General features: G+C 40.5%; 1 protein-coding gene across 2 annotated transcripts in view; it reads right to left on the minus strand.

Annotated features, from left to right (window-relative positions):
• SLC5A1 (solute carrier family 5 member 1) overlaps window positions 1-19,763 on the minus strand; it is a 28,177-nt gene that overhangs the window by 7,917 nt on the left and 497 nt on the right. For both annotated transcript variants that reach the window (XM_009279992.1, XM_009279991.1), the window contains exons 2-8: window positions 17,779-17,850; window positions 9,789-9,893; window positions 7,337-7,396; window positions 6,885-6,989; window positions 2,227-2,332; window positions 1,922-2,002; window positions 581-801 (exon numbers count right to left, since the gene is read on the minus strand). In XM_009279992.1, the coding sequence (XP_009278267.1) occupies window positions 581-801; window positions 1,922-2,002; window positions 2,227-2,332; window positions 6,885-6,989; window positions 7,337-7,396; window positions 9,789-9,893; window positions 17,779-17,850 (750 nt within the window). The remainder of the gene's footprint in view (window positions 1-580; window positions 802-1,921; window positions 2,003-2,226; window positions 2,333-6,884; window positions 6,990-7,336; window positions 7,397-9,788; window positions 9,894-17,778; window positions 17,851-19,763) is intronic.

Below are 19,763 nucleotides of genomic sequence, written 5' to 3' on the forward strand. Positions count from 1 at the left end.
GGGTGGTGAGCAATTGCATTGTGCATCACTTATTTTGTATATTCTCTTATCATTATTATTGTTTTCCCTTCCTTTTCTGTCCTATTAAACTGTCTTTATCTCAACCCATGAATTTTACTCATTTTTTTTCTGATTCTCTCCTCCATCCCACTGGGCAGGGGGGAGTGAGCGAACAGCTGTGTGGTGTTTAGCTGCCTACCAGGTTAAACCACAACAATGGGGAATCATATCTAGACCCAGTCTAACAAGGATCATTTGATGCATGGTTTCCTAAGTAAATGTTCATATTACAACCTCTCTGTGTTTTTACACGTGGTCACACACAAAAAGTGAGAAAGGAATTATACACAGTATCTGCTGGGCACAGCGTATAAGAAAAATTGAAAGAACACCCTTTCCATTTTCTCACACGGGGGAGGGGTTTAGAAACCAGAAACTGAGAAGTCACTGACCAGTCTTGAACTAACTGCCATTTCCGTGACCCAGCTTTGAATTACAGTGGGGGAAGAGTACCCCTAGATCACACTAGGCTGCAGAGTCTTGTGTTCAGCATTTCCGAGGCATATGGCTTCCACATTACCTGATCTGTGCACCAGTACCACAAAGCAAGGATGCTCAAACCAAAGACGAGCCCTGGCCACGGCAGATCTCCAGTGACGGCATCTCGGAAGATGTGAAAGGAATCCTTCCGAGGAGTGTAGCATTCTGCATTAATCGTAGTATTCCCGTAGGAGATATTGGATGGAATTGCTTCCATGTACTTCCGCATGAAAACATCATACCCTCCTACTTCAGAAAATGCTGAAAAACAGAAAGTAAAAGTAGCAATAAAGCATTTAATACTGAAATCTCAAATAGAGCTAGAGAATGTGAGGAGAAAAACCTCCTTAATATGGATGTAAAAAAACCCTAGCCAGTATACACCAACATTTTCAGAAAACAGTGTTTTTTAAGTATTCACAGAACCTAAGTACCAAAGTGACCTTTCCTTTTACGTTTCTGTATAGCTCGCAAACGTTGGTTTAGGCTCCACTGTCTCAACATCTCTTATACACGCCTTGCCAAGAAGTGAAATGAAGTTATGTTATTTCCACACACTGTTAACCTAGGGAGAACCTAAGGCAGGGTCTTACCAGGTTAGGTCAGTCTGAAGTCATTTCTGTTGTAACAATGGTGGAATAATTTAATTTCAGTGAAAGACCTAGCTAGAGGAAAACCAAGCGCTGAGTAACTAGAAGGATAAGGAAAGGACACTACAAATTCACAGAATCTTGTCACTACTTCTTTCTTTCTTATGATCCCTTCCTATTAGTTCTGTTTAACAGCATGATTTCTGTTTTAAAATGCATATAGTCTTCTGGACACACACATTGCCCTATTCATAAACATTCAGTTCGTATCTTTTGTCCAGCTAGCAATATAATGACATCCATAGATCAACCACAAGGCTTACTTAAAATGTTAATATGTTTGGGTTGTTTTAAGACGAGCTAGCAGCTAGAAACAAGGAAAAATCATGCAATGTGACCAACAGCTCTTCACTTTGAATCAGAAATTTTCATGCATTAGCATCTGAATATCTATGAAATTATAATCTTCTTAAAACAAGATACTCTCTGAACTTCTCAAGAGTATTATCATCACCTGCAAACAGCTCTGCTTTTACCTCATTAGCCATCACAAGTCCTGTTCTGCCATGGGATGATATATATTACCTACACATTCACCTGTGCTTTGGCGATGGAGTGGTCTCAATGACTAAAGCGCTTGGCGATATGCCTATTTTCTTCCCTGACAAATAGGTATATGAACTGAAATCTGCTGGTTAAGATAACAGGGTTCCACACTGCAGGATCCATTTCCATAGCCACTGTGGGATTCGTGGTTGAACATTCCTGTTTAATTCATCTGATTTACTTACCAAATCCCATGAGAATAAAGGATCCCACTACCATGATAAATGTTTGTAAGGTGTCTGTGTAAATCACAGCTGCAAGGCCACCTAATGGCAAAGAAGTCAAGACAAACAGGTTAGCCTCTGTGCAAATGCCTCAGTGGAAATACTTTTTTTTTTACTTTTCTCACCGCCTCTCTCTTTCAAACAAAGACCACTGTAAATGACTCCCCTTTCAAGTTTTCATTTCTCCCCTCTTACCCACCTCCCCTCTTCTCTTTTTTCTGGCTCCCCTAACCTCTTTGATTTATCAGACTTCTCTGCAAACTCACCTGTGATGGTGTAAAGAGCAGTAATAGCAAGCAGGATGATTATGGCCAAATAAAGATTCAGCCCTATGGCCAGCTGTATAAATACAGCTCCAGAGAATATATCTGCCTGTAAAAGAAAAAATTATAGATTAAGCAATGTTTAAATTCATGATGATGGCACATTACACATTCATGATGAGGGTACTGAAATATACAACTCCCTCCTTACAGTACTGCACACACACACACAAAAAAAGTGCAAAATGAAAATAGAGATGATTTTAGTACAACTGCCAGACTCCTCTCAGTGCCATGCTGCTTTCAGTACAAGAGTTGTAACACTTCTCAAAGAATTTCTAGATCTTTTTCAATGGCTCCTTTTAGCTAGACACAGAGTCACGTCCCTGCTCTGTGCTTACATACTGAGAGACAGCTTAATAACGAATTACTTGAAGCTCAGGTTACACTTGCTGCTATGTGCACGGATGCACTCTGTGACACCTCCAAGACATGGCATGGTTCTCTTCATTTAATGCTACTTTATAAGCCTCTTATTTTTTCTTTACTGGTTGCATACATGTGGTATAGCTAGTCTTGCTGGTTCAGGACAAATGGTAATTAAAGGCAAACATCTTATCTTATGTCTATTTCTAAGTTCCTGTCAGAATAATTGACATCAGTTGGCTAACAGAAGAGACCTTTAGCTCTTGCATAAGAAAGGAATTGTTCAGGTTTCAGAGTAACACTCTGGGATTTTAATCACATTAAATCAGTTCCTGATTTAGAGATAATTTGCATCAATGTTATTTATCCAAGTTTGCAATCAGAATAATCAACCCCAGTGCACTTGTAATGCATTACTGTAAATTATGCTTTCATTAGAGGTTTGCATCTGTACCTATCCTTGCTCCTGAGCACCCAGTTCACTGGCTCATCTCCAATCCCACCTGCATGCCTCCCTTCTGTGTACCACACCACCTATACGAGGACTCTATACAGGGAGTCCTATCCTCATTTAACATTACAAGCCCTAGTGGTGTGCAGCAAGCTCAGGAGCTGGAAAATGCTGCAGGAACTGCCCATATGCAGGGTCTGAGAAACAAAGATAAACAACATTACATGTGCCCTGCAGCAAAGCCTGCACACACAATTACTGCAGGGCATCTGCTAGGTGGCAGCTTGCTGGAGGAGCGGGAGGTTCCACAGGCCAGGCTGCGGACAACCAGAGCCTGTGATCACAGAACAGGCACTTGCACCGCTTTTGTCGACGGCTAGGCTGAGGTAAGGCAGGTCAGATATACTAATAAGCAGTTATGCAGTCTGGCTAGCTGGGAGATGCCAGATGAAGAAACCCCATTCATTCCAGAGACGCTGAAACCAAGACTGCAGGGTATGATCTCACCCTTAGTTCACTCTCAAGAATGAGGAAGAGGTACGGACCTCTGCAGCAAGAGGCCTTCCCTACTGCCCTGACATGCAGAAAACAACTGTGAAGCAGTGTGAATCACAACAGAGGTCCCACTCCCAGAACTCCACCTCTGGAGCAGCTTGATATGATTTGATTTCTTACAGGTTTTAGTTTGGAACTGGGAACCAGGACATTTAGCTCTTAACCCCAGTGGCTGTTAGAGCATATCCTTTGTCCCTTCTCCCTGTGGGAATATTTTTTTCCTATCTTTTCACACCACTGACCATCTTATGTCCCAGATCTTTCTTTTATTGGTCTTGGCTTTAGTTTAGCCTACATAGCCTTAAATATTAACGGTGCTAAAATGACCCCCAGAAAGAAATGTATAGTTAATTATTTAGCATCCTGAGCAATGTATCAGCTTCTTCGAATTGCTGAGTTACCTTCCAACTTCACTGCTCCTCCCTCCCAATTAGATTATTTCCTTCCAATATTTCCTTGTTTTTCCATTAATACTCTTTTATGGACACTATTTAATCCTTATCTTATCTCTGAATAGAGTAAATCTTTCCTTTACATCACAAGCTCTCTCTCCAAAGCCATCCACAGATCATGCAGGAACAACTGGCAGAACACATGCCAATTGAGTGAATCCAGCTGCAATGTTAATGTGGGATTCAGGGCAGTGGCACATACTCTTTACCCCCTACACCATGCAGTCCTAAGAGGAGGTTATCCTTCTAGCTCCTCTTCCCCCGGTAAATCTATACCCATATATTTACTACTGAAATTATGCACAATGAATGTAAAGAAAATGCTGTAATACATTCAGAAATTCTGGTTTATAATTTCTGATTTCTTCAAAAGCATTCAGGTCTTAATTCCCTTTTGTCTTGTCATAATTTAGTCCATTACTCTCCATCAGTCATGTCATAATTTAGTCCATTACTCTCCATCAAGATTTTATTTTTACTAGGTCATTTTGTTTGGCATAGTGGCCAATATCAGCAACACTAGTGGCTAGCAAGCCCCTGAAAGCTGCTACAGGCATTACTTACAAAGCACTGCATGCTTAGGAAGTATGTACATGTGAGGCACCTGTGCAACAGAAATCCTTTGGGCTCAAAGATTACGTGTGTCCTGATCCCAAAGATCAACACCTTGCAGCATGGCCTTGTCTGGCAAGTGGTTGATTAGCCACAAAACAAGGTAAGAAATCAATTAAAAATACACAGAAAATGTGCAGGAAAAGAGAGAAATGGTAACGACCTTGTACAGAGGTGTGCAAAGGGAATCTGATCATCACATGGTGGTGGGCACTGTGCCAGAAAGAGCATGCCAGGAGTTACACGAACCAACATATTATATTGTTCACTGGAAAGCACGGTAATAATTATACTATTAAGAAGATTAGATAATATTTTAACACATAAGGAAGCAGCACATGAAATAACTACCCCAGAAAGAAGACGCCACTCTTCTACAAGGATAGGAGGCAGTAAGTATCACTGTCAAACTGATAGGTGTGACTACCTGTTAAGGGAAGGGCAGAAACTTCTGCCTTCTATATCAAATCTCAGTAAGCCGCAAAGATCACAAGGCAGTGTTTGCAAAGGCAGCAGTCAAGGAAGTAAAATGCAAATCTCCAAGCTGGCTATGGCATGGATTGTCAACACATGGGTATGTTTGGATATACAACGTACCTCTGGGAAGCGAGACCTGTGCTAGCTTCACCTAGCATGCATATCTCTACGCAGCACAAAGAAGTTAGCTACGGTCCAGGATGGAACAGCCCTTCCCTTTCTGCTTCTGGAGCTGGTTCATCTGGAGACAACTTGGGCATGGCGTTGCATAGCATGGTATAGAAAAACCTACTCTGACATCCTCTGACAGTACCTGAAACCTCCAAGGACTTTGACTGGTCTGCCTATTCTGAATAAGACATGGCAAGTAAATCAGACCTGGGCAAATCCTGCCCTACCGAATATAGTGACATAAGACAACAATGCAGAAGGCATGTTTGTATACTACAGAAGTCTGAGCCACATTTGTACATGGGACAGACACTGTCAGAGTTGTTCTGGGCAGATGGGGGGAAGAAGAGAAATGGTTACAGGAACTTGTGCACCAGATTTTTCCCCTGCATGGCACAGAGACCCAGCTCCATGGCAATTCCCGACACGCATCTGGAATAATTGGGTTGACGGGAAGCTGGGATGGGCCACTGGTAGAGTGGGGCCCAAGTAATAGGACTGTGAATCATCTGACTGGAAAAATTTCTCAGCTGCTAGAGCTGCCAGAACTCTCTGTCATACCTGGGATTTCTGATTATGGTAGTTAAGCACAACAGCAGCAAATCAACTAATCCTTTTGAAATATATGGAAATCCAACTCTGAGGCCAGCTCCACAGTACCAACCTGTTTAATTTGTAACCTTTCTAAGGATCAGTTATCGTAAAGATGTGAGAATGAGAGCAAAAGGCCAATCTTTTAGCTTAAATTGCACCATTATCACTCAGCTCCCATTCAGAGGGCAAAGAGTAATCTGCCATGGCAACTTCTACAAAACAACAGACTGAGCTATGCCTGAACTGTGGACTTCTTTAGAGGCTTGGTAGTTTCAAGATATATGGAAAATACCAGCTGCCTTCACTAGTTTACAGCAACACAACCACTTACTTAATACACTTGCCCATTAAAAGAATCTCTCGTCTTCCCTCCTTTCACCTCAGCTGTTATAATTTCCCTCCTTTGCATTTCCCCACTCCCTTATTTTCTAATTCCTATTATTCTCTTTTTCTCCATAGCCCTCTTGCTCTTTTCCCTCATCTATATTACTGACAGCATGTTCACCAGAGGATGCTAAAACAGATAAATATGAAGTTTGGGGACAAAAATTCCTGCCACATGTTTCACGGATCCCTAGGATGATAGACTGCAAGATCATATAAGTTTCCCTCGACTCTGACTTGTTCTAGAGGAGAGCATAAGTAGAAGTAAACCTTAAAACCTGAAAAAGAAAGGGGAAGCACAACAAGCATCAAGAGACATTGCCAGGAAGGAAAAAACTTGGATTGAAGAACAGATCTGGATACACAATCTCACTAGACAGAATGAAGAAAACACAAAATCATATTTTTACAGTCCTTAATTCAACCAAGGGCTCCAAATCAGAAACAATTTACCAATTGTGTGAGCAATATCGTAAATGAGAGTTTCTTTTCTTTCGATCAATGTAGGATGGAAGAAATGCTCTAAAAGTTTTACTTACTGAGATCTTTGTGAAAATATACAAGATCAGGGAAAGGACTGACAGGTAGACCTGAATCCGTTTCCCACCAAAACGCTTCTTCAGATACTCTGGCATTGTCACCACCTGCAGGAAGGGTAGATAAGGTTTCAGATAATGGGGAACAGATACAAAGCAAATTAGAGGAAGTTTTCTGCTACTCAGATACTGTAAGAGTGGAGGGCAAAGGGAGGGGAGCTGCAAATGCAGTTGCAAGAGCAGCTCCAGGAATCAAAGGAGAACAAGGAGAGAGTACCAAGTACTTCTCAGCTCAGGTCTCAGAACAGAGAATCCTCATTTTTCAAATACATATAGACATAATATAGTACAGTTCTAGCATGCTCAGATCTCGTGCCATTCATAATGGCTTTGCAATATTCAAGACCTGATCCGCAAACATGAGCAGCAAAGTGTAACGTACTGTTTTGACTTACCCCAGCTTTGATGTAGATGGGTACAAACAGCCATCCTAGAACAACCACAAATATCAGAGCCTGCAGCCAAGACAAGATCAGCTGAATTAGCCCCTTCTCTCTAGACAGCACTCCCAAAGACCATTTATCAGACCCAACAGCAGCTAGAGACCATTGAAACCACATAAACCTGGGTATTGCGGGGCTCGGGGGGAGGAACGACTGCTCTGTCCTTTGATTTACAGTCAAAAATTTGGGAATGAAATCTTGGCCAAAAAAATTGTCAGGTATTATGCAGCCTGGATTTCATGCTAGATGTCCCAGAGAAGCACATATGATAATAATACATTTTCTAGAAAAACAGCCGATTTCTGCTCACAGGATTGCCCTCTAGTATCAAAGCACCACTCCACTAGCATCACCAGACTATCCCAGCCCTCTTCAGAGCAGGCCCAGGGATCCTGGTTTAACGATGGTTAAAATGCAACCAGCCCGTAAGACTACCATTTCTGCGAAATATTAAGGAAGGTGAAGCCTGCTGCCTGAGACCTATTTGCTAGCATCTTGATCCCAGAGACACTAATGCAGGATACTTTCCCACCCAGAATCAGGTATGCTGCAATGGTATGTTGTGCCACCTGCAAATCTAGGTACTGGGGAGAGCAGCACTTCTTTTGATTATTATTTTGATCATTAACTGCCTTCTGCACTGGGTCTCTGTGAGATGGCCGTATGTTCTACAACAATCCCACATACTGTACAGGATGTACCACATGCATTTAGTTAAATATTTTGTATTTCCACATTACCATTTCATAATATGTTTTGTGTTACCATGTGTATTTTGTGAACTATAGATCTTATTGTATTGCAGTGTCACAGTTTTCTGACTTAAATGGCTAGCTAATGCTGTCTGATATAGAGTTGTACATATTTAAATCGACAAATATAGAACAAAATCCTGCTCTCAGAGCCGCACTCTGCATTTATTCTGTCCACAGGGCTTAGACAGCTTTATTAACTGTATCTTTTAAGTTCTGCCCTTAGATCAAAACCATAAGATGGACAAGAAATATAGGGACAGCTTCTGCTGTCATACTAATACAAATTAGAAATAATTTCAGTGGAATAATAGAGATACACAAGCACGATAACAGTCAAACTTAGTATCTCTTTCAAGAGGAGAATCAGATTACACAGTCAAGAGCAGTATTTCCACCATGTCTAGTAACCTGTACACCAGTCCCACTATGTCATAAGTAATGAACTACGTAATGTATCTGCTCAAATACACACCTGCATCATTGCTTCTTCCTAAACAACAATTGTTGTGCACTGTGTATTGATATTAGTCCACAGAGAACCTCCCAGGAGATGAAGTGTTAGAGGTGGATATGTTTGAAGAAGCATATGGGTCCTAGAGATTTGAAAACCATGAAATTCAAGCAATGTTTGTTCTGTTCTGTTTTGCTTAGTTTGGGTACAAAGAGAAGGGAGATCAGGTTTCTTACAGGACTAGTGTAAGCAAACAGAGAAAGATGACATTAACTGTGCATATCTCATAGAGTTCATTTTAGCCTTTATCCTTCTTCTTAAATATTTATATCATATGAGTACTTGACTATTTGCAGCAACCATCTACTTGCTAAGGAAAAAAGCCAAATCCCTCAGGGTGGTATGCTTCTTTCACTGTGCAGAATTATATGCAAGGAAAGTATCGACCTATGTACGCTCATTAAGCCCTTGGTGTCATGGTATAATGCTTTCCATGAAGGTGAATTCAGCAGAAAAAAGGCATTATTATCCACACCCACAGAGCCTGAGAATACAAGGAAATGGACTGAATTAGCTCATGTGAATCTCCATGCTGCTGCAGTTAACACTACCCCTGGTACCCCAAGTAGTTCATTTAAAGTCAGCTTGGATATCTCTACCATATACTGCAACCATAAACAAAACACACACATAATTAAAGGAAGGAGAAAGTAAAGAGGAAAAGATTTTTGGAATGCAGATTGTTGTGAAGGATGTCCATAATTTCTTATAGCCTGTGAAGAAATCAAAGCCCCTTCAACAACGCCTACATAGCAAAATGCTGTAAAAAATACTATGGATTACAAAACTGATAAATTCTTCCCAACATCCTGCAGTCTGAAAGTGCTCTTTATAAATACTTGAAAAGTAATCAAAAGATACGTATAGAGAAGAGACTCCACCAATTAATTTGGTTCAAATGCTCTCTAAAAAGCCTCATTCAACACAAAAGGGTCATCTTCTCCCAGTGGCTTGGACAAGGACCAAGGAGGATGAATTAAATAGTAGATTACATTGGCACTTACTGGTCTGTACAGAAAACAAGTGTTGCCAAGCACAAACTTTGAGAGTCCTAAATTATTAGGCAATGTTATTTTGATTAACTTTTGCAGATAATCCTGATGTCAGAAATATGTTCACTTAAATGCATGCCACTTACATTCCATTCATATCCTCCAATGGCAATTCCTCCAGCTGCTGCTGTTCCTGCTATTCCCACAAAATGTCCACTGCCAATGTTACTGGCAAACAGAGAAGCACCAATCTGGAAACAGAAAGAACAATATTTTGCTCTTAGGCCCTGTTCATGGTAACTTGAAAAAAATCATGTTCATTTGGCATTTTGAACTCATGCCTATCTATCATCAGATGGTGATGATGAGAATGATTGACAACCAACTTCCTTGACAACTTTCAAGACTCCCTCTCATTGTTCCCCCTCAAACCTGAGACTCCAGCCATCATATCTACAACAATGAGAATGAATAGGATGCTACACAGAAGATCTTCTTCCAGTTGAGGCAAATAGTATATGACACCAACATAGATTTTTAAATATTTGCAAAATTTTACTAACTTCCATTTGGGTGATATCCAAACAATTAGGGAAGAAGACTATGATCTGTCTTGCTCAAGGAGGAAACGATAAGTGCATACCCACTTGTTCAACTGGCACTCCCTATTTCATATTCCACAGTCTGTGGAACTAAATGTATCATGGGTGAGAGTTGTACAGACTTTGTACTTGGTTCACTTTTAGTCAAAAGATATTCGATTCCTGAATTAAATTCTGAAAGCTGCACGGTAGAAATATCTGCTGAGAACGTGCTTCTGGAAGATACAAACAATAGCAAATCAAGGAGTTATATTTAAGAAGTGCTGGATCTCTAAGACCCCCAAATATCGCACTGATCATACAAACAGAACAGTGGGGAGAACGTAGAAATTGATGAACAGGGAGAGATTAAAAAAAATGAAAGGTTTATGTTGGATTACAGACAGGCAGGAGCCGTTCACGAAAGAGAGATTGTGCCAAAAGATCTAATTCTTCATTGAATAGCTCAGACAATAGAAAAGATTAAGAGAAATGGTATGAGCTTCATTTCCTCAAAATGAAACCATTAAAGGCAGCAGAAACACCTAATGATAATTTACAAGGTCAGACATTGAAGGATGCAGGGTGAGAACTCGAGCATGAAAAAGAGGTTGGGTTGGGTATTGTAGGCAGAAGACGTGTGAGCTGAAGTAGTTCTGAGATGAAAAGAGGCGAGTGAGCATTTTTTTATTCACTTCCTTTTTTCTTTATGTCTTCTGAAAGCTACAGGAAAAAAGGAAACAGGGTTAAAACTAAAAGCAAAGCATACAGAAAGTAGGCCAAAGAACCTCTGGTGACCAGCTTCTAAAGCTCTCATTTGAGGTAGACCTCTCACATTGAAAGATCCCAAGGAGCTTAAAAATGTTTTTTTAGACATATGAACGCAGGACCTGCATCCGGCACATTCTCCGTATGTAGTTCCCAAGTACAGGTGGTTGGAATATGTCTGGAGTCACCTTACAAAAGGGAGAAATATTCCTTGTCTGCAACTCACTGGGAGATTTTTAGGGGCCTAAAATGTATATAAAGGGAATAGTTACAAATGTCCAGGACTGCAGTCACTGCAGTGAGTTCTTTGAGTAGCAGTAAAAATTTAGTCAATATTTCTGAGAGCACAGGGACGATTGCTTGCGATTCAGGAGGATAAAAGGGATTTCATCATAGAAATCCACCTCTGAAGATCAGATTTATTCTATAGAGCTATGCCATAGCCAGGAATAGCAACCATGCTCTTCATCTCACAATCCTGATCTCTAATCACAAAATAGATTTTCCTCCCCCATTTTTCATATGCAACATACAAATAAAATTCATCAGAGGATTCCACTCTTTCTTTTCCAAGCTTACTTTTTCCTCCTTTCCTCAGTTTGATCTCCTGATTTCTTCCAGTCTTTTTGCAGACAAACTGTTCTTTTGCTGTGGCAGGAAATTTATGTCCCTAAGTTCACTCAGTTTTGGATTTTTTTTTTTAAAAAACATTTCTAGAAGTCAGTTGTGCCCTACAGAAATGTAACCAGTTTGTCATATGACGGGTATTTCTACAGGAATGATAAGTGTTGCAACAAGCATTAGCAAATCAGCCAGAGAGATCACTGGTAATAAAGAAAACTTTTTCTTCTAACCTCTTTGTGACAGCAACAGTGTTTTCCCAGCAATGATTGTGAAGAAATAAATACCATTTATACCAGGCATTAGCATTGTTGTCCAGTGCTTTCCCTGGAGATGCATAAGTAAACTTAAATCTAGATTACTAGAAATGCAATCACCATAAAAGATTAACCACATTAATCTCTGATTTTATTTAATGTGTTCCCTCTCCTGTTTCAAAAGCTTAAAATGTACTGCAAGCAGATCCAAGTAACAAAAGCAGCTAATGAAGAACTTTAAGAACTGACAGCTGCAGTAAGCCTTGGCTCAGCGCCTGAAACCTCCGGACATCTTGTAGCATTCGCTGACAATGCTGTGTTCCCAACTTTATCCAGAGTACAATTGTATTGTAAGAAATAGACAAAAGCAAACAAAAACAATGCAAAATTACCAACATATTTAGGGCCAGCACAAAGACAAAACAATGTGAATGCAGATACCACCTTCACTTTCTAAATTTTATTCTCTGAATTAGGGAACATCCAGTGCAGCAGAACTGTAAGATCAACACATACTAATAATGGATGCAATTTAAAAAATGTTTTCTATTGTTATGTATACATGGAAAGGTAGAACATGACTTCACAGCTGGGAAAATGCATATTACCCTTAAAACTGCGGCATGGTTTAAGCAGAGGAGTGTTTACCAAATATGCGTGCACCCTGTTAGCTGCTGATGCCAGAGGGGAAAGAGAAGTTTCCAGTCTGCCACGGCAGTACTTTAAGGATGAGGGAAGAAGGCAGATAGGCTCTGGGCCCAAGCTGTCTTGCTGAAGAACTTACTGCTGCGGTATTTTAGTACTGAAAAGGCTGATTACTGGAACTGCTTGACTTGCCATTGGTGGATGCTGCAGTACACCTATGCATGACCTAAAGAACGCTAGGCTGTGACTGGGCAATGACAGAGGGAAACAATTTTCTTGAAGTGTTAACTGTTCTCAGTGAATGTGTTAGTGAATTGATTTTAAAAACAGATCTAGGAGGAAAAGCAAAGAAGAAAGTTGATTGAAAGGAACAAAAGCTGTTAAGAGGGAAAGAGAGGACAAAAAACTGAACTAACCTGGGAAAAACGTAGAACATTAACTTTTAAAATCTTTTAAGAGGTCAGGTTTTAACAAGAGTACTCTGTTCAGGAAAAGCACCACCATGCTGCAGGCAGATGATAATCACTATGTTTTTCCCATGTTATTCATTAACCGTTTCACCTTGCTCTTTTCATTAACTTGAGCATGCACTGACATCCCAGCACTTGCTGTTCCAAATCATATACGATGTACTTCGCAAATCAGTGACCGCTGCAGTGACAGTGTGCAGACTTTACAGCTTATGGCTTTTCTCCCCCCCGCCCAGGACCTGCTAATACATATCCTATGACCCTGATGTCCGCTTTCCTGTTTGAAAGTGTTAGCTCGGTGTCCAACTCTTTTCCCCAATCCCAAGCACACCTTGCCTGTGGCCTTTAGCCCCTTTACAGAGAACAGCAGAGGCTCCCTCACATCAGCATGAGGTCATGAGCCTTGTCTTGAAGTATCGCTCCTCCCATGAGTCACCTGCAGAAGCTGCTTCTCAGACCCCTCTTCCCTGGACAAATTTCTCATTCCCTTGTTTGAGAACTATGCCTTGACAGTGTCCATGCTTTTCTTTAACTCACAACTCTTCCCTGCAACATGTGTCTTTACCCTGATGGAAGGATATATTTTTTCCTACCTGAGTTTTTTGGGATCACCCTTAGTCACTTTGGAAAAATCAGTACACTGCTTACAATGAAATATTACTGTCACCCTTTCAAGGCTCTGAGACCCAAAGAAAGAAGTGTAGGTTTTTATTCAGCTTTCCCAACTACTCTGAAAATTCTGTTTTGCATTATTGCCAAATATGCATTAAACCACATTTATACACTTCCTAATTCACTAAGCGAGAGAGATGAATATACAATACACATCAAATAATGTGTCTCTGTCTTCCAACAAGCCCAGTGGCTGTTGCAACAGCACAGTCGCAAGAAGCAGGCTGATCTGATACCTTTCCACCTTTGTCCTCCGAGACAGAAATAACACCTCCCAGCCAATTGGAAAATTCTGACAGATTCTGTAGAAATCTGTTTCACTGAACTTTTCCTTTTCTACCAGAGCTCTGCTTTGATTATTTTATTATTCTTTTTGTTCTGAAAACTATTGATTTCACGCTATTTTTTGCATGGAACTTGACAAAATAAGTTAATTTTTTATTCCACTTTACCTAACAAAAGGAAATACAAACCTTATTCATACCAGTTGTCTTTCCTGGCTCCTCACAGCAATGTCCGATTCAGCAAGTGGGGAGAATTCTGAGAACATGTAAAACTTAACCGGATGCAGAGATCAGAGAAATCGTGCCAGTGGTCAGTTCTGATGGCCATGAAAATAAGCCATGGAGAACTGAAACAAAAACCTGTTGTTTTTTTTTTCCTTAATTCTTCCCTCTCTCACAAAGATCAACACATAAGCGACAACAAACGAGCTGAGTTACGTTTCTGTTTAAGGTGTAGTACATCACTGACTCTGCATGCTTCCTACTTACTAGTCAGTAAATCTTTCTAACCATAGCTGGACTTCAGATGCCCAGCAGATACTTTTTGTCCTATTAGCATTTATGCCTCAGGAACTGAGGTATATAAGGTAACCCATAATTTTGTACAGACAGTTCTGTCTGCAAAACTACAGAACCTGAAGAACAAAATTCAAAAGCAGGAAAGCTTCAAAACTGAAGTTGTGGGTTTTTTAATTGTGCATGAAACCCTGTTAATCCTGTGAGAGTCGCTGCTACCAAAGCTGGCTGTTCTCCAGGAACAGATACTTCGTTTCCTACAATGGTAGAAAGTATTTGGCTGAACCTAACTCCTTCATCTAACAAAGAAGCTAACATTCGGTTTGCAAGGCCCATTGTTACAAAGCTGTCACTTTCCTTGAGCTTCTCCATGTCTTTTTGGAAAAAGCAGAACTGGTTTTGGGTATTTAAAGAGCCATATGTGTCTTTCCTGAAGATATTTCCCTCAAAGTCCAGAAGACCAAAACCAGTTTCCTGAAGATTCTTCTCTTAGTTTCTGTAAAAAGACTGTGGAAAGGGCACAGCATTTCATACCATTATGATTAACCCACGATGGATTTTGATTTCTGGCAATCAGTGAGAATGTAATTACATACCTTGATCCCTAATTATCTACTGGAACTATTGAGTTGGCTCATCCACTGCACATGGGGAGTGATTTCAGTGAATTAACACAGAAGTGACCTATTACCTCTGCAGAGCAGCCAGAAAAGACTAACTGTGGGCTTGGTTCTGCAAAATACTAAGCAACCTTCATGGATTCCATTGGAGCCAACAGAGCCAAAGTTGGACAGATTTGGCCCAGGATAACTGTCTTGCTCCTACATTATACATTGAGAAATTGAATCACAATCAGGCAAAGTGACTGGCAAACATGCAAAATCCATATCAAATGTGGGACTATCCTCCAGCCTTTGATTGCCAGAGTCTCCTCTAGTCTACTAAACCACAGCTATTATATTATTTAAGTGAATAGAATCCCTTTCCCAGGCTTGTCAGTAAGAGATCCTAATACACTGCTAATGAGCCTCTTTCCCTGTGGGGTCAGAAAAGCCACTTATGGTGGCCCTGTAGAGCATAGAACATAGCACAACCACTGAAAAATACAATTAGTTTAAGGGAATTAAATTTATAACAAGTTTGTGGAAGGATTTTTTTTTTTTTTCTCTGTTCCAGAAAGCAATTACATGGCAAGAGTCATTATCCTGAAATCGCACGGAAGAAATCTGTAAACAAGAGTCCACTTACAAAACAACTTCCCCCACCCTGCCTCTCATCTACAGTCTGTGGTAATGTATCTGGGCTTTCCAGAACCATGCCAGGTTAGTCCTGACGTGACACAAAAGAAAAGTCAAAGCACAGAAAAAGTAAAAAAATACACACAGCCTTAGCTGTTGCAGAACTGAGATCGCATCTTTGGCTGAACTTTCTATACTTTCATTAGTTTCCTAGTCATTTCAGCCCAGTTTGCACTGGGTGATGGACAGCCTATCTACCTGCTAAACTGTGGGAATAGGTGTTTTGAATCTCTTTTTATGCAAGGCAAACTTTCCAAGGTGGTGCTGCTGACATGGTATTTAGTTTGTGGTTTGAGTGCTTGCCGTTTGTTTATTTTGAGTGATACCAGGAAGAATAGCAAGAAGGGTTTATTTTTATGGTGCAGAAAGACACTCCTGGCATTCCAAAGGGAAGGACTGAAGGCGTGGTCTAGGACTCCATTGATGACTAGCACTTCATCCGTGCTGAGCTCAAAGTTTGGGCAGGAGAGAGAGAGGATCCTAGCAGCAACCACTGCACTGTGGGGTCATCCCTTTTGTCTTCCCACTGGAGGAAGGGAGCTTGCTGAATCCGTTGGGTTTGTGTTGGCAGAGAACTCAGTGTTAGATAATCTTCCCTGGGTCTTAGGGGAATCATTAGGAGTTCTCAGTGCCACTGGAGCAAGACAGAAGTTTTTTATGGTGAGTCTTTCCTGCACTTGCTTCTTCCACCTTCATTTACATCTGCACAAAAGGGCATATTCACCCTTGACAGGCATACAGAATTGCACGAGGTTAAAACCAGCCCACCGATTAAAGTGACAGTTCAGCAAAGTAATCTGTTTGGGTTTTTTCTCTCCCCCTAGAATTATGGGATTTATCTTAAAATAACTTGGAAACTTTCTCTTTCCTCAGTCTTCCAAAGGAACTTGAATTTTCTTAGATCTACTATACTAAATGAGGAAACCTTTTACTGTCATTGGCCTTTAATATTTTTATGTCATTAAAGAGGCAGTCCCAATCCTTCCTAAAGGCAGAGAGCAGCTCCCTGAAGCACAAGAAGACTGAAAGATGTGTAGGTATTTCTGCAGCCTACTTTAACAAAATTTCTAAATTTTTAGACAACAAATATTTACTCTCACTCTCCCTGATCCTGTAACGGAATCCATGTGGGTGGAATCTTGAATCAAAAGTCTTAATGAAGTGCAAAAACATTTTTGGAGTCTGAATGCAAGATCAGGAATGTTGAGGATTTCCATTCAAGCACATGGAAGCATGTACCACACAAGTAATACAGAAAATGCAGGTTTGCCTGAGTTTTCTGCTTTTCCAAGAAGTCACACTAAACAGACCGTATGGTCTGGAAGAAATTGGTAAGTGTTTCTAATATAATTTCTGCCAGAGGCCTGATGGATGGCTATGAACATGTTTTGTGTCTGTGACTCCTTTTCTCCACCTTGAAAGAGAATACAGATCCACAGAAGACAAACAATATAATTCACACATAATCTTTAAATAAATTTAAACTATATTTTACCAATAACTTATCATAATATTTCCAGGATTTTCTCCTTGTACAGACCAGAACTTGTTACCAAAAGTGGAAACAATAGAGCAATACGAGGAAAAAATTTCAGTAAATTAATTCTCCTCTGCGATAACCTCAAAATGAGCCAGCTTCTTTGAGTGCAGTGAAAGTAATAAATTCAAAATATTAAAAAGTTTTAAAGTGAGCTGAAAGACAAAGCACTGGATTTGTCTACACTGACATTACCAATGTATCTAGGTTCAAACAAGTTGGTCACATAATCAAGACAGCTGAGAGCTCAACACAGACAACTTCCTCAGTACTTTTCCCTGCCTATCAGGTGGCTTTTGTCATGCAGTTTGCCCTGTGTCACCATGGCTAGAGAAAAAGTTTGAAGTGCATCTACATGACATAGCCATCACAGTCTCAACAGTATTATAGAGATGCTTAACATTTAAGGACTAGACATAGTCATATGGAAGTGGATGCACATACACATACATATGTTTTACATACACACACAATATATAGCACTCACCGGCCACCAAACCATGCTTCGTCCAGCCAGGAAGAATCCACCTACTGTCCCTCGGTTGGTTGAGTACATAGCCTGGGGAAAAAAAAAAAAGAAAGAAAGAAAGATTGAATAATATTTTAAGTATAATAGGCAAGCTATACACAGACTAAGAACAAACAGCTAGAACAGAGGGATAAAATATATGGGGAGGGTAAAGCGGAAGAAATAAACGGAGTGGCTGTACATAGCCGAAAAAAAAAAAAGAAAGAAAGAAAGATTGAATAATATTTTAAGTATAATAGGCAAGCTATACACAGACTAAGAACAAACAGCTAGAACAGAGGGATAAAATATATGGGGAGGGTAAAGCGGAAGAAATAAACGGAGTGGCTAAAAAGAACAAGCTTATGATGAAGAAAATAATACAACTGAGCAATGATTCTTGTATCTAGGTCTACATTAACTGTTCAAGCTTCATTGCGTCACCTTTCGTTAGTGTGAAACATTAAAATTAAAATTAACAAAAAAAATGATCATTTTTCATAAAAGCTCATATGAACACTTCATCAGGGGTGCAATACCTTTGATTTCAGGCATCAAAAAAGACTATAAGTTGCAAGTTCATTAACAGAAAGCGTGCAGCTTTTTTACTCAATACTATCCAGCCCCAGCAGATATCTACAAAAATCTATTTTCTTGTTGTGATATTAGCATTGTACCTGCTTCTCTCTGAAGTTCAAAAAAAGAAGCCAACTAAAATTTCCTTTTCACACACTCATTTTGTATTTGTCAAGGGATGACAGGCTTTAGAGGAAAGCTTCGTCCAATTTTTGTTAATGACCCTGATCCAAATATTGGATTCCCATTGTCTCCTCTGATGGGTATTGAACAGGCAAATAAAGAAAGAAGACTTGGGAAAATTAGCCACCTCTTTTCTTCTGATACAGAAGGAAGTAAGTAAATACAATAGATTTGCATTTAACTACACACAGCAACTGAATAAGTATTTGTCCAATAAAGAGGACATTGTTGCTGTAAAGAAATGGTTCCAGGAATTACTCAGCACACAATTGCTTGACAAGCCACAGATCAGCCCTTTTTTGTCACAGACCTTTAATACAAAGTTCAGCTACAGCAACAGCCAGACTTCCGTGGCAAAGACCCAGCTCCCTCCTGCAAGACAGCCAGGTGTTCAGGTATACTGGGGACTTCAGATTTTTTGCTACATTTTTGGCATCTACTACCACGACGAAGGGGTAAAGAAAAAGTTGTGCCCATTTTGTGTACACCCCAAATTTTTGCTGCTCTTCAAAACATTGCCAGGCTGCTAGAAAGGGAGGTTTGTTTTGCAGCTGACTTCTCTGCTCTGTGAAATGGACCCCTGGGATGCTCCTGGCAAACACAGGATTACTGAGGGACAATGCCTCCTCTCCGCTTGTTAATGGTCAGGTGTTCAGGTGACCAGGAGAGCTTGCCCCAAGGAAACCGAAATTTAGTGACATTCCACTGTTTAAAGCTTTGTAGCTCACGGTATTGGCCTATTATCTTCAAACACTTTAGCACTGAGGTTACACCAATAGGATAGTATCTGCCTTTCTCCATTAGCTGTGAAAGCACTGGGCTTTGTTTTCGGATTAGGCACCGAGTTTTCCCTTGCAGTCCTCAGCACATTCAGCATTGCCGGGGTAAGGGCAGGAGGCACTGCCGTGCTTAGATCAGGAACAGAAGGTCATTGCCATCAGTTGCCACCCCTGAAACCGTTCCTTCCTCATAGTTTCAATGGCACTGCACCCTGTAGTCAAGGTCCCGCTGGCAAAAAAAAAGCCACAATAATGCTGCCTTCAAATGGCACCTACAATCTTGACCCATCTCACTCCTTTGCTGAGAGTGATCTGCAGTCCCCGGTCTGTCACACAGCCACAGCTCCAGTTTTACTGTTACACCACCATACTGCCCTCCCCGCACATTGACTTCACATCCATTCTTCTCCCTGCAACTCCCTCTTC

Source organism: Aptenodytes forsteri, unplaced genomic scaffold, assembly GCF_000699145.1.
Source record: "Aptenodytes forsteri isolate BGI_AS27 unplaced genomic scaffold, ASM69914v1 Scaffold323, whole genome shotgun sequence".
Classification (NCBI taxonomy): Eukaryota; Metazoa; Chordata; class Aves; order Sphenisciformes; family Spheniscidae; genus Aptenodytes; species Aptenodytes forsteri.